The 16072-nt window shown below is 46.8% G+C and overlaps 1 protein-coding gene across 3 annotated transcripts in view; it reads right to left on the reverse strand.

The window, feature by feature from the left end:
• Positions 1 to 16072, reverse strand: part of LOC111159392 (stromal interaction molecule 1) — a 188181-nt gene that overhangs the window by 17070 nt on the left and 155039 nt on the right. For all 3 annotated transcript variants that reach the window (XM_022521813.1, XM_022521811.1, XM_022521814.1), the window contains exons 6-7: positions 7373 to 7550; positions 2834 to 3011 (exon numbers count right to left, since the gene is read on the reverse strand). In XM_022521813.1, coding sequence (XP_022377521.1) covers positions 2834 to 3011; positions 7373 to 7550 — 356 coding nt within the window. The remainder of the gene's footprint in view (positions 1 to 2833; positions 3012 to 7372; positions 7551 to 16072) is intronic.

The following is a 16072-nucleotide window of genomic DNA, read 5'->3' on the forward strand; positions in this document are numbered from 1 at the left end:
GGGCGCCTGGGTGGCTCAGTGGGTTAAACCTCTGCCTTCGGCTCAGGTCATGTTCTCGGGGTCCTGGGATCGAGTGCCGCATCGGGCTCTCTGCTCAGCGGAGAACCTGCTTCCTCCTCTATCTCTCTCTCTGCCTGCCTCTCTGCCTACTTGTGATCTCTATCTCTGTGAAATAAATAAATAAAATATTTTTTAAAAATAAATAAATAAATAAATAAACTACAAACCTAAATGTGAAAAGTAAAACAATAATACTTCCAGTAGAAAATTTGGAAAAATATCGTGGGGATGGGCAAGATTTCTTAAACAGGCTACAAAAAGTACCAATTGTTTAAAAAAAAGATTGACTAAGTTGGACTTCATTAAAATCAAGACCTGTTCATTAAAAGACAATATTAAGAGAGCAAAACAAACAAACAAACTACAGGCTGGGAAAATATTTGCAATACATATATACAGACAACAAGACTTGCATTCAGAAAATATAAAGAACTCTTACAAATCCATTAAGAAGAAGACAGACCAAAAAAAAAAAAAAAAAAAAAAAGAGAAGACAGCACAAAAGAGATTCCCAAACAAAATGGTCAATAAATTTATGAAAAGGTGTTTCTTATTATTAGTCATTAGGAAAATGAATATTAAAGTCACAATGAAATATCACTATATCCCTACCAGAATATGTAAAATTGGGGCACCTGGGTGGCTCAGTTGGTTAAGCGACTGCCTTCGGCTCAGGTCATGAGCCCAGGGTCCTGGGATGGAGCTCTGCATTGGGCTCTCTGCTCAGCAGGGAGCCTGCTTCCCCCCCCGCTCCGCCTGCCTCTCTCTGCCTACTTGTGATCTCTCTCTCTCTGTCAAATAAATAAATAAAATAAAATTTAAAAATCTTTTACGGGACACCTGGGTGGCTCAGTGGGTTAAAGCTTCTGCCTTCAGCCCAGGTCATGTTCCCAGGGTCCTGGGATCGAGCCCCGCGTCGGCCTCTCTGCTCAGCGGGGAACCTCCTTCCTCCAATCTCTCTCTCTGCCTGCCTCTGCCTACTTGTGATCTCTGTCAAATAAATAAATAAAAGTCTTTAAAAAATAATAAATAAAAGTGACCCCTTTAAAAAAATTTTTAAAAATCTTTTAAAAAATGTGTAAAATTAAAAAGCCTAAAACTGGGGTGCCTGGGTGGCTCAGTGGGTTGAAGCCTCTGCCTTCGGCTCGGGTCATGATCCTGGGGTCCTGGGATGGAGCCCCGCATTGGGTTCTCTGCTCAGCGGGGAGCCTGCTTCCCTTCCTCTCTCTGCCTGCTTCTCTGTCTACTTGTGATCTCTGTCTGTCAAATAAATAAATAAAATCTTTTTTTTTTAAGATTTTATTTATTTATTTGACAGACAGAGATCACAAGTAGGCAAAGAGGCAGGCACAGAGGAGGAAGCAGGCTCCCCACAGAGCAGAGAGCCCGACGCGGGGCTCGATCCCAGGACCCCGGGACCACGACCCCAGCCGAAGACAGAGGCTTTAACCCACTGAGCCACCCAGGCGCCCCATAAATAAATAAAATCTTTAAAAAAAAAAAAAAAGCCTAAAACTAACAAGGTTTTTAGGTTGTGGCTCAACTAGAATTCTCACACTTTGCTGGTGCTAGTACGAACTAGTCCAACCATTTTTCGAAAACTGGCCGTTTCTAATAAAGCTAAATATATAAATTTCCTATTATATCCAACAGAAGTAAGCGCTTATGCTCATCAAGAGACATGTGCAAGGAAGTTCATAGTAGTGTCATTCAGAAAAGGAGAGAAAAAAAAAGAACTGCAAACAACCCAAACGTCTACCAAAAGGAGAATGGATAAATAATTTAGAATATTCTCATGCCATGAATTATTACTTAGCAATACGAATAAACCAACTACCACTACATGCAGTAACATGGACAACTTTCACAGACATAATGCTGAGTAAAAGAAACCAAGCATGAAGAAAAATACTATATAATGCCATTTATATGAAGTTCAAAATCGGTAAAACAAATCTGGTTTAGAGATTATAACCACAGTTACCTTCTAATGGAATACTGATGGGGGAGGTTGGGGGAAGCAAAAGTGAAACTTCTGGGGTGCTTAAAATATATTCTGGGAGCACCTGGGTGGCTCAGTCAGTTAAGCATCTGCCTTCAGCTCAGGTCATGATCCTGGGTCCTGCTCAGTGGGGAGTCTGCTTCTCCCTCTCCCTCTGCCCCTCCCTCCACAGCTCCAGTTCCCCCCAAATTAATAAAATCTTTAAAAAAAAAAAAAGGTATTCTGTGCCTTGATCTGGATGGCAGTTATACAGGTACATGCTCATGTAAAAGCTTTCCAGCTGTATATTTATGATTTGTACACTTTATATAAATACTTCGATTAAAAAAAGAAAAAAATAACTGTTAACATCTATTATCCCCGGGGCACCTGGGTGGCTCAGTTGTTAAGGGTCTGCCTTCAGCTCAGGTCATGGTCCCAGGGTCCTGGGATCAAGTTCCACATCAAGCCCCACATCGAGCCCCACTTGGGGATCCCTTGCTCAGCAGGGAGCCTGCCTCTCCCCCTTCCTCTGCCTGCTTCCCCAGTTCTCTCTGTGTCAAATAAATAAATAAAATAAAATAAAATACACCTGTTATCCCCTATTCTTTGACTATTTCTTTTGCAACTTTTCCACTACTCTTATTGGTAAGACTCTAGCAACTCTTGAAGGTATCGTTTAAGCCAGATTGCAAAGTCCTCCCTCACGAAACATTCCAGCCAGGCTTCTGGCCCCTGCACATTTCCTCCCTTCACCCCCCAAGACGCCCAGGAATTTGTACAATCTCCTACCTGCTCCAGCTCCTCCTCAGCATATTTTTGGCGGCTCCGCTCATTCTCGGTACCCTCCCGCAGCTCCTTCAGCCGCTGGGCTTCCTGCTTGGCAAGGTTGATCTCATCACGCAGCTTCTTCTCCAGATGGACCTTCTCCACCTCCACTGTGCGGTGCTCCTCTTGGGCCTTGTGCAGCCTGGGGGTGATGCGGGGAGCTGGAGAAGGCCAGGCAAGGGTGCCAGCCAATATGCCACGAGTCGTGGCATCAAAGAGGAAAATGAGGGCTCTGGCACTGAGAATATATTCTCCTTATTTTGTTGACTGGCTGTGAGTTAGCTCAGGGCCAAAAGGAAACATAGTGGCAACCATGTCTCTTATGTTGGCCATCATTTTGCTGCCAGTAATCAAGCTAGGTTCCTGGGTATGTGAATCCCTCCTCCGAGGTGCCTCACATACTAAGATCCCAACAACTGCTAGTTTACAGGGTATTTCCATGTGTCCTCCCTTCAGATAATTGAATATTGTACCATTAGCAGCTTAGACAGGTCTGGATTTAAGATTTAGAAATGGAAAGTAATTGCAGGTAGAACTGAGACTAGAATTCCAATCTGTAGGACTCCAAATCCCATAGTTATTCCCCTTATCCTGGGGCTGTCTGGAAGGTTCAGCAAATGTAGAATACCCTGCAAGCTAGGCCAAAGATCCAGAGAAGGCGCAATGGCTGAGATATGACTGGGGTGGTGGCAGTGGGGATATTTAGGGAAGACAAGAAAGGAATTAGGAATTGAGCAGCAACTCTTGGAGTCCTAAGTACCTGTTCCCAGAGGCAGAGAAAAATGAAATTCATACGAAAGGGGCTGGGCAGGTCTTGGGAGATCCCCTGCTGCCCCCAGCCCTGAGTTTTCTTTCTGAATATCTTCCATGGTGGTAAGATCTCAAGGATTGAGTTATAATGAAAATATACCTTTGTACCCACCCACACATTCTCTCTGTTCACTGACAAAAGCACCCAGCCACCTTCCTTCCGCCCTTCCTTCCTCTACATATCTACATTAATCCACCCGTTCATTCATCCATTCCTTCAGCAAGCACTTCCAAGCATCTACTGAATGCCAAGCCCTGCGCTAAGTCCCAGATCTATGGAGATGAATGAGAAAATTGCCCTTGCCACTGGGGAGCTCAGGACCTAGCCCAATATAGACAAGTAAACAGGTAATTATACACAGTGTGACAAGTTCTATGAGAGAGAGAGACATACAAGCTGTTGGATGAGCCCAAAGGATGGAGTGATCAACTCTGGCTGAGAGGAGTCAGGGAAGGTGAGGCCTGGGCTAGACCCAGAAGAAAGAGAAAGAGTTTGCTAATCCCTCTGGCAGAAGGCAAGGACTTGGCCACAGTCAGGTCTTCCTACCTTAGTAAGAAATACCAAGTGACAAGAGACCAGGGCAGGAGAGGAAAGGATGATGAAGAAGACAGGGATCTATGGCTTAGACATGAGGTACAGCTGGATAAGTTACAGAACAAAAGGAGCCCTCAGAAAAGAGCACTGACCACTGAGTTAATCAAGCAGGTGAAACGAAGGGGCAGAGACAGAATAGAAATTCTGAAGACAGGACTCAACCTCTAACAACTGCCAAGTCCAGACCTGTCAGTGGCTGGAGCCACAAACGAGGTCGTAGGACGAGCAGGGAGGGACAAAGAGAAAGTTCCAGGCGGCAAGCTTCCCGCTGACAAACTGCAGTCTTCTGCCCACTCAGTCCCTGGAGAGCAAGGGAGGTTGGGTCTCCTCAAGGTACACACCAGGTGGCGCTAGAGGCACAGCTGAAATCAAACTCAAGGCGCCATTTCCTGCCCCCTCTGCTTCCCCTTGCTGAATACCCTCCTCTACCTTATTCTTCAACCCAACCGCCTGGAATCACACCATTAGGGATTCAGTTCTTCACCAAGGAGCAGCCTCTTCAGGAAAACCTATGATCTGTCAGTCTTGTCCAGCTGAAAGGAGCTCCTTTAAAGTAGAATCAAAAAACCTGACCCCCTTTTATAGTCCTAACGAGATCTGGTAGAGATGAAGATCGTAAGTACCAGTGGGAGCAGAAATGAGCAAATACACGTGCAGTCAAGACTCCACAGAAGCCTGAGCATCCTGAAGGCCGTGGTCAGTCAGCCTTACAAGTAAGAGATTGAGGCAGCCTGGCTGCAGGCCCCGGCTGTCAGTAGCTGTGGGACTACAGCAAGTCCGTTCCTTGCACCAGGCCTGTTTCTTCATTTCTAAATGGGAATCAGAATCCCTGCCTCAAAGAATTATCTCGAAACCCCATGAAATCCTATCTGGAATGCACATATGGAATTACATTTATTCCCCCAAAGTATCAGGAACTCTGTTAAAAAAAAAAAAGCTCAGTGGTAGCTGGCAGCACAGGGCCAGTAGAGGAAGGAGGGACAAGGAGGCGTGTGGGCTCTGGACACTGTCGGAGGAAGACATGCATGTGCACGTGTGTAAGCCTGTCTCTGGGCGTGCGCATGCATTCATTCCTCCAAGTGCCACAGTGGTCATTAAGCTCTGGAGGCCTTGGGGAGTGGGGAGGGCTGGGAGCTTAGTTTTATCCCCAAAGTTGGAATGTTTCCTGCTTGGATTCTTTGCCTTTGGAATGAAAACAGTACATGCTTTTCAGACAAATGAAGAATGGGGACTGCCCAAACAGCAGCATTTAGCCCCCACTTGGCAAAGGGCCCGGGACCAAGGGGCCCAGAAAAGTAGCCAGGAATCAGCTCAGAGATAAAATTCCACTTGCCCCTTAGAAACCCAACCCATGGAAATGAATCTGATAGGGCCGCCTTTACCGGACAGCACCTGTGGCTGTCCAAACTCCTGGCTCACTACTTCCTGCTATGTGACCCTAAGCAAAGCACTCACCCTCTCTGAGCCCTCATCTCTTCAACTTTAAACTAGGGATGATAAAAGTACCTACCTAACATAGTTGTGGTGATTAAAAGATAATGCATTTAAGCAGCTAATAATCCCTAGCTCATAAGAAATCCTTTCCCGCCCTCCAAAGAAAAGAGTATCATTTAAAAGTGACAGAAGGGCTGCCTGGGTGGCTCAGTGGGTTAAGCCTCTGCCTTCAGCTCAGGTCATAATCTCAGGGTCCTGGGATCGAGTCCCACATCGGGCTCTCTGCTAGACAGGGAGCCTGCTTCCTCCTCTCTCTCTCTCTCTACTTGTGATCTCTCTCTGTCAAATAAATAAAATCTTTAAAAGTGACAGAAAAGAGCCAGATGTCATTTCCTTTTACATGGATTCCTGAAAGACTTCCACTGGATTCCCTGAGCTGCCAGAATAATTTTCTAAAAGACAGTCCTGAAGTAGGTCCCTCCTCTTCTCAAAAACAAAGCTGGGGTGCCTGGGTGGCTCAGCCAGTTAAGCGGCTGCCTCCGGCTCAGGTCATGATCTCAGGGTGGTGGGATGGAGCCCTGCATCAAGCTCCCTGCTCAGCGGGGAGCCTGCTTCTCCCTCTCCCTCTGCCGCTGCCCCTGCTTGCTCTCCTCTCTCACTCTCTCAAATGAATAATTTTTTTAAAAAACAACAACAAAACAAAGCACAACACCAAATACATGCATTAACACTCTATTGCCTTTTGCATCTTACTAAAACTTCTCCATGTGAGTCTTAAGGTGCCAGGGATCTGGCCTCACTCTATATATGTTCAAACTTAACTACCAGGACCACCCCCCACCCCCGCCCAAAAATCCACCCATCTTTCAAGGTCATCTTCTGGAGTCCATATCCACTCATCTTCTGCCTCTGTGCCCTTCCTGTTCTTAGAGTCCTCATGCCATCAGTGGGCACAAGTCACTGCACTAAGAGTGTACTCACTGCTCCTTCGTATGTGTGTGAGCTTTGTTGTCCCAGGAGCAGTGAATTCCTTACAATTCCCAGCACAGACCTGGTTCCTAGACATCAGAAAGTACTTAGACTGACTGACTGACTGACACCTTCTGTTCACAGCTGGATCTCCTAAAATAATAGTCTTTAAGCCATGTTTTGTTTAAACAGAATCCGACTGTCAGAGCTAGAAGGCCATTAGTGTTCTCCTGATTCAACCCCTTCTTAGTACTGATGAAGAACTAAGTCCCAGAAGAGGAAGGGGATTTACCCAAAGTCACATAACAACTGAGTACTTATGAGATTTAGATTCCATACAAGAAAGAACTACAAGTATTAGGAAGACAGATTTGTGAGCTTTGGGGAACAGTGAGGAACAGTTAATTACAGGAAGGTAACAGTTCAGATGCAGGAAGAAGGACAGAGTGGGCAAGCCATCTAACCGGGGAGGCTCAAGGTCTCTGACAGAAATAAGCTCCTGCCCTCAGTAGGAATATTTGCCTACACAATAGCGATGGCAGGACCCCACCCTCCCAAAGCAGTTCTGGAAGTAGGCACAGCCTCCGCAGCCACGTCAGCATATCTCCGGGCGAGACGGCCCACAGCCCAGGTGGAAACAGGAGGCTCCCAAGAGCTGGTGGCACCACGGCTGTGGGGAAGGGGAAGGGCCTTACCTTTCCTGAAGGTCGTGCAGACTCTGCTCAGCTCGGTGTAACCCCTCCAGATCCTTCATCATCTTCTTCATATGCTCCTTTGAGTAACGGTTCTGGATGTAGGCGAACCAGCAGCCGCCCACACCAATAACGATGGACACCACCAGCATGAAGTCCTTGAGGTGATTATGGCGGGTCACTGCAGAAGAGGAAGCCATGGTGAGACAGGATGCCCCCTGCACACTCAGCCTTGCACACCCCACTGCATCCCGTCCTGCACGAGGCCTTCCCACTACAGAGAGTTAGTTTCTCTTCTTGGACACACACTTGCCACACACCAGTATAGTGTGTGGAAGTACGGTTCTTTGGAAAAGATGAGAGGCCCAAAGGCAGGACAGGAAGCTTACTAAACGTACTTGCCTAAAAACGAGTGCCTTCTCAGGACATCCCAGCTGCCCCTGGCCTACAATGAGCCCACGCGCCCACACGCAGGGGCTTCTGTCTGACGAGTAAGCGATGCTACAGCGCTAGAGTAGGGGGAACGGGACGGTTGGTAAGAGTATAAAGCCAGATGACGAGAGCTTGAGGCCTGGCTGTGGAACTGAAGTTCCTGCAGAAGCTGGGCCCCCTGGACAGCTCGCGTCTTCTAGGCATAAGACACAGAGCCCCCTGTGGCTTGACCCACAGACCAGGTAGGACAGGAGGAACATCGAGAGGCTGGAATGTATAAGACACTGCAGGTGCCAGGAATAGAGGGACAGAGCCACCTCCGGAGAATGCCCAGCGGCAATGTGGCAAAGCGCTGGTGGCTGGGGTTCAGAGCAAGACTGAGGAACAATACCAGAAGATAAGTATAAAAGATATGTCCTGAGAACTGAGCCAAGCAGAAGAGGGCCACTGCTGGAGCCTGCCATTGTTCCTAGCCTACCAGATCTGGGCTCTGCGCCACGGCACAGGAGACCTGAAGAGACCATAAGGAGAGCAGGGCTGCTGCCGTGGCCCCTGCCTGGACTGTTCTCAATTTGGGATGGAGTAGCGGTGGGCTCGGAGAAGCTGCAGGTGTGGGAGTCAGGGTAATGGGTTACCCTCAGGTTGAGGAGGGGGAAGTGGGACTGACAGGGTCCCAGGGCCTGGTAAAGACAAGGGCTAAGGTGAATCCAAAAGGACCCAGGTGCAGCCACCAAGGCGGGCTTGAGACAGCAGGAAAAGACACATGTAGCTGAGGCCCAGTCTGACAAAAGTGTTATATTCATAGTTCCTGACTGACAGCAGAGCAACAGGACTTGGGGACGGGTGTGGGATCAAAGACAGATTAGCACATTCTATTTCCATCCAAGGGAGGGGAGTTATGAGGACTGGGGTGGCAGCCATGTCCTTTATATGTTTATGCCAGAGAAAACCGAGGGTCCCCTGGCGACCATCCTCTAGCCTCCAGGCAGGCTGGGCCTCCCGACCCCAGGCAAGTCTTCACGCTCCTGCCCTTCAGGTACCAAGACGAGATACGCCTGCAGCACAGCGAGCTGCCTTTCTTTCTGGAACACACCAGCCCCCTATAGCCTCTACCAGAGGTTTCCAAGGTTTCCCAACTCCAACACCAGCTTTACGTCCTTGCTGAAAGTCAGAGGTCCTCCTGCTTAAACAAGACTCTGCGAAAGCCAACACCCGCCCCCACTTCAAAGTGCTACAGGTGGGCATGCAGACTGGGTGCCCGGCTCTTCTGTTCAGTCCCCATCCTACCTTATCCAGATCACGGTGGAACAAGAGCCTATTATTTTCTCCAACTTCATATTCTCACCCAAATCATGACTACAAATACTGAATGACCAGGGCCGAGGACAGGATCTGACAGTCACCCTCGCTCCTCTAAGGTAATACTGTTCCACCTGTCAGTAGCCTCTGGATCTCTTCAACCCGTTTTAACTCCTCTTAAAGACACCAGCATCCAGTCCATACACTCCTCTGTCTTGTCAAATGCATGGCCAGAGCTCAGAGATCCAGCCTGCCCCATCCCATGAGCTACCAAGCTTGGCAGGAAGGAAATGAGCCTAATGTGGCTGACAGACTATGTGGCCCCTAGCGGTCGTCACTTGTCCGTACGCCAGTGCCCAGCACAGTGCTGGCCAGCTCACAGATTCAGGAAATATCTGTGGAACTGAATCTTTACTGATAAGTTTCCAATGTGATATCTCTCTCCCCTTAACCCACACAGGAAAGCAAGGGAAATAGAAAAGATATATAACATATCAGGCACTTACACCCACCAGCTCGGATTCTCACAGCGATTCTAGAAGGCAGGGTATTTGTATTCCCACTCTACAGACCAGAACACCGACGCTTCACAGGAGCCCTGCCTTGCTGGGGTCCATGAAAAGTAACAGAGCTGGGGCTCGGATCCAGACTTGCCTGACCGCATGGTCTTTCTGCTACATCCCGGCTCTCATTACAACTTTCCGACTTGTGTAGCAGGGAGGCCTTCTGCTTTGTTACGTGCAAACGTCGCTCACCATGGAGCTGATCCCCTAGTCTAGCCCAAGTGTGGCCGTAAAGTTTTTCTCCCAAAGGACACACTGGGAAGGGACTATGGCACTGCCATCAGGACGGTGAATACCCAAAGGCCACATGGCCAGGCCTCTAAGGTTAAATGGAAGGCCTTACAAAGACAGATTCTTGTGCCATCGAAAGCAGCATCCTGCACTAGCCTTAGGGAGTCTGGCTTCTCTGCTTGCCTCTGCCCTTGCTGGATCTCTGCTTCCTCAGCTTTCAAATGCATCGTCACACAATTACTAACAAGATCAAGCGTACAGTAATGAATGAGAGTGCTTTGAGGTGTTCTGGAAATCTTCAGATGGACATTTCCAGTAGGTAATTAAGAATGTGGATGTGGGATTTAAAGGAGAGGAGAAGTTTAAAACTGACAGAAGGAGAGGTGAGAATTATCAGGTCCCTTCAGGGGAGCCCTGGACTGAACTCCACAGTCCTAAGGGAATCTGTGATATTAATTTTACGTGTCAACTTGCCTGGGCTAAGGGATGCCAAGGAAGCTTTCTGGGTGTGTCTGTGAGGTTGCCTTCATAACAGATTAGTATTTCAATCAGTAGACTGAATAAAGAAGACTGCTTTCACTAATGGAGTGCATGTCATTCAATCATCCTCAGGCCACTGAGAGCCTGAGTAGAACTAGAAGGCTGAGGAAGGATGAATTTGGTCTCTCAGCTTGAGTTGAGACATCCATCTTCTTCTGCCTTCTTATATCAGCACTCCTGCTTGTCGCGTCTTTGTACTCAGACTGGGACAGAGATCGTCAGCCCTCCTGGTTCTTAGGCCTTTGAACTTGGACTGAATAGTGCCAATGGCTTTCCTGGTTCTTTGGGTGCAGATGGCAGATCATGGAACTTCTTGGCCTCCATCATCACATAAGCCAATTCCTATAATAAACATCCTCATATCTATTTGTCTATCTATCTATCCATCCATCCAACCATTCATCCATCCATCCATCCAGCTTATGTTTCTCTGAAGAACCCTAATACAGAATCTACAAACCAGTGTATCAGAAAAAGAGGGGAAATTAAGAATCTAGTCTATGCCTTACTAATGATGTACTTCTCCTCATCATAATTCCATTTCCATTCCTCATTGCCCAGCCCACAATAGTCTACAGTGGTATTTCCATTCCTTCTCCTCCAACCAGGATTCCCTAACCAACCCACTCTTCGGACAGTAAACATGGGTTATTTACTGCTATCTCAGAGACTCCCTTGTGTGTTTTTCAACCTTCACGCTGGTTGCCTTCTGATAGCCTGTGAGTTTCTCAGGGCTAGGGCACAAGACTTATTTCTCTCTATGGCCCCGTACTTAACACAGAGCCTGACCAGAGCAGGTACTCAGCAAAGGCAGAAAGGAAAGAAAAAGAGTAGAAGGTAGGCAGGTTTCAGCAGGGAAGGGGTCATAGTACAAAGTATGTGCAAAGAGCACAAGGGGAGTACAGCAAGCTCCAGCCCTGCCACAAGCTCTGCGCTCAGAACCCACCCAGAACCAGTGAGCACAGCCCAGGGAGATGGACCGTGGAGCGTTCAGAGAGCAGCGGTGGCTGGCTAGGTGAATGAAGCTAAAGCCAGGGATGCTGGCGGAGACCCAGGAGCCAGAGGGTGGCAGAATTCCCAGCCTGAGTGCTGCAAACAGACTGTAGCAAAATGAGGTCAACTGTTAATGTAATGAGGCCTGAGGCAAGGAGGAGAGTACAAACAAATGAGATGCTACTGTGGTTTTTTTAAATTCACATATATTTATTAAAAAATTTGATTACACTCTACTCTGTTTCCCAAGTTGCTCTTCACTTAGCTATATATTCCAACCATGTCTGCACATGGAGCACCATCACATTGTACCAGTATGCCATAATTCTTTTATCCAAATCTTTAAAGATTTCAGAATTTTTTCTTGTTTGATTGTTTCAAAAAGTGCTGTGCTAAACATCTTTATGCATTAAGTCTTTGATATCTGTGTAACTAGTTTCTAGAAGTGGAAATCCTATTTGGATATAGGGCAGAGATTGCTAGTTGCCTCTAAATATCCATGATTCCCTACTTCTTTATTTTTTATTTTATTTTCTTTCCAGTGTTCCAAGATTCATTGTTTATGCACCACACCCAGTGCCCCATGGGATATGTGCCCTCCTTAATACCCACCAGGCTCACCCATCCCCTCACCCACCTCCCCTTCAAAACCTTCAGTTTGTTTCTCATGCTTTGTCTCCCCCTCCAATCTCCCCCAACTCACTTTTCCTTTCCTTCTTCTAATGTCCTCCATGTTATTTCTTGTGCTCCACAAGTAAGTGAAACCATATGATAATTGACTTTCTCTGCTTCACTTATTTCGCTCAGCATAAACTTATCAGGACAAGAAACAACAAGTGTTGGAGAGGTTATGGAGAAAGGGGAACCCTCTTACACTGCTGGTGGGAATGCAAGTTGGTGCTGACACTTTGGAAAACAGTGTGGAGATTCCTTAAGAAATTAAAAATAGAGCTACCCTATGACCCTGCAACTGCACTACTGGGTATTTACCCCAAAGATGCAGATGTAGTGAAAAGAAGGGCCATCTGTACCCCAATATTCATAGCAGCAATGGCCACAATAGCCAAACTGTGGAAAGAGCCAAGATGCCCTTCAACAGATGGATGGATAAAGAGATGCTACCATGTTAAGAGACGCAGGAGTAATGGTGAGAATTTTTAGGGTACAGTTCACACTGAGAAAGTGAGCCTCCAATAATTATCACTTTCCAGAGGAATCCCCTCTCCCAGTCTATTCTCACAACCTTCTCTGCTGCCCACAATACCCCTGCCCCTGGCAGATACACCTAATTCATCCCTTACTGCTGAAAAGTATGCTAGGAATTTCTCTGGTCATTCACACAGCAGTCTGTGCTGAATTGTGTGGTTAACCTGCAGTATTCCTCCTGCTTTCTGGTTACAGCCCAAACAGGGCTTTAGCAGGCTCACCAGTCCACGGAAGACACTCCATGGTAGTCTCCCCACCACCAAGCCGGGCCAGACTCTTCTCCCATCTCCCCTGTCCTATAGCTCTGAGGAGGCCCAGCCTCCTTGTACAACTTCTAGCATACATTTCCTAACACCTGCTCATTGCTGGGCCATACGCGGAGTTATGACGACAGATGAACAAAGCTGTTTCTACTCTCAAAGAGCTCCCCATTTAAAGGGTAACAGGAAAATAAACTGCTATTTAAAAAAAAGAAAAAAGAAAGCAGATAAAAAGTGTTATAGAATCGTGGAGGAAAGTAAGAGGGAAGGGTTGAACATGCCTGGGAAGAGGCTGGAAAGGCATCCTGGAGAAGGTGAAAAATGAGTTAAAAAGAAAAAAAAAGAAAAAGAAAAAGACTATAAGGATAGAGCTGACAGAGAAGAAAACAAGCTTTGCTGGAGAGGAGCCACTCCCACTTCCAGGGCACTTCTTCTCATTACCTGAGCTGCTGAGGAAGGAAGACAAGGTATAGGCTTGCCTTCCTCTCCACAGCCTCCCCCGCCCCAACTACTCTGCAGGCCTCTCCCCACACTCTTCTCCATACCCTTGCTAAAAGCTCAAAGGCTACAACTAGCCGTTGGCCCAGGATTAACCACAGTAGGCATATACTAAAAACCAGAGCTACCATTTATTTAGGGGAAATTAGGACACAGGGAACTTAACAAATGTACCCAAGGTCACAAAGCCACTGAATGATAGAGCTGCTGGCTTGATTTCAAATGGGATTCTTATATTCTATCTTGCTTCTTCCACCAAAAGTGGAGGGAGGACAGGACAACAAAGTACCAAAAAACACTGAAATAGAAGCCAGAGACGGGGTCTGAGCCATGGCTCAGCTATTTAAGAGCTTAATGACCTCTAAAAACTCAACTCATCTCCTAAGCCTCCATTTCTCTGAGACATTCCCTTCCGAGGAGGAAAAGCCCCCTCAGTGAATGATCGGGGGCCAGGGTGAGGTATCAGCCAAGGCCTCCATGGCAAGCTGCCTTGGGACTTCGTGTGTCAGAGCACACCTAACCCCCTGACCATGGATGGCGCTGTTAGGAGAGCCCCGAAGAGATCATGCAAGCCTAGAGCCAGCTCTGCCGGCAGAGACTGAAAAGGCCACGTGCGCTCTGCAGCCATGAGGGGAGGACGGAGATGCCTTCTACTGTTGGAAAATGGGCTCTGAGGTACTCTGTGATGAGCCAGTCTGACCCTTCTTACCCCTTCGCAAGCTCGGAGGCTGCTGGGGACAGAGGGACCCTGATCACTCAGCAGACCTTCGCGGCTACTGCACAACAAACTTCTGAGCTGAGATTTCTCAAGCTTCGACTGAGGGCAGGATTTTCATTAAGGCTGGGCAAGGTAGCTGTACCTGGCCCAGGTTCTCTGGGGTGTTTATCTACTACCTGCTTTCTGGTGAGCCGAAAGGACCACAGCCTTAAGAACTCACCCTTGGGGCAGAAGCAGCTCAGCAGTACCGGCCATCACACTAAGCCTGCGTGGGGTTGTGGGGTTGGATAGGGAACAGTGCTGAATTCAGCATTTTAGCCCATGCTTAGATGGGAAACAGAGCTGGAGGGACACAGGACACAGATCAAGGGATTCTTTGCAGGTACCCGTCATGCACGGCTCCATCCTTGCAGAAGTCTCCTGGCAAAGAGCTTCCTAGTATTTTCCTCGGATTCCATCTGGCAATTTTCAAAAATTTTCTTTAACAAGCCATCAGTAGGAAAGTATTCAAACGGTATTTGCCATCAGAATAGCTGCTGGATTCCAAAATCTTAGCTCCCAGGAGAACACCCAGCTCTATCAGAGTCCTTGAAGGAGGGACCCAGTAAGAGCTTATTTAATGACCAAGCCCATCTTACAAATAAGGAAACCTAAATCTAGGTAGGAGAACTGAATTGCCGAAGGTCACTTGATAAGGCAAGGGACAAGGACCAATTCCTAAAAGTACAGGATACAGACAGCAGTGGAAGGAACAGACTTCCTGTCTTTTATCCTTTTACCAGGACACTTATCAATCAAAGGGTTTCCCCTCAAAAACCGTGGAATGTTCACCTGAAAGGAATCAAAGATCCTTTAGTTCGATTGTTTCATAATACAAATCAGAAAACACATCCTGAGAAAACCAACCTATACAAGGTCACACAATAAGTGGAAATTTGGAAAAGAGCAAGGTACCCTACTTTCCTAAATTTTATAAGAAGTTCTCTAAATGGAAGTCTAAGAGTTACAAAAAAATCAAGCTCTACATGTTTTATTACCATTGAGATATAATTCATATACCCTAAAATTTACTCTTTTTAAATGTCCAACTCAGGGGCACCTGGGTGGCTCAGTTGGTTGAGCATTTACCTACTGTTCAGGTCATGATCCTGGGGTCCTAGGACTCGGCCCCTGCATCAGTCTCCCTGCTCAGCAGGGAGTCTGCATCTCTCTCTCCCTCTGCCCCTCTCTCTGCTCATGCTCTCTCTCTCTTTCCCTCAAATAAATAAATCTTTGAAAAATAAAAATAAAAAATGTACAATTCAGTGGTTTTATCATATTTACAAGGTTGTGCAACCACCAGCACAATTAATTTTAGAATATTACCATTACCCCCAAAAGAAACTTTATATCCACTAGCAGTCCCTCCCCATTTCTCACTTCCTCCAGCCTCTGCTAGCCACCCATCTGTCTTCTGTCTCTACAGATGTATCTATTCTGGATATTTCACATAAATGGAATCATACAATAGGTAACCTTTTACATCTATCTTCTTTTACTTAGTGTGCTTTCCAGGTTCACCTATGTTGTGGCATGTATTAGAACTTCACTCCTTCTTGTGGCGGGGTAACAGTCCATTGTACTGATATACTACTGCTTACTTAGCCACGTGTCCACTGATGGACACTTGGGTTGTTTCCACCTTCTGACCACTGTGAACAGTGCTGCTCTGGATATGTGTACCTGGACTTGTTTGAGAGCTTGTTTTCAATTCCTTGGAAACATTCCTGGGCTATATGGTAACTCTATGTTTAACTTTCTGAGGAACAACCACACTATTTTCCACGGTAGCTGAATCATTTTACATTATCATCAGAAATGTACGAAGATTCTAATTTCTCCACACCCTTGCCAATACTAGTTATTTTCCACTTTTTGTCTCCCTGTTTTTGTTTTTAAGGTACCTATCCTAGTGCATATGAAG

This window comes from Enhydra lutris, unplaced genomic scaffold (genome assembly GCF_002288905.1).
Source record: "Enhydra lutris kenyoni isolate GAN:26980312 unplaced genomic scaffold, ASM228890v2 scaffoldscaffold68, whole genome shotgun sequence".
NCBI lineage: Eukaryota > Metazoa > Chordata > Mammalia > Carnivora > Mustelidae > Enhydra > Enhydra lutris.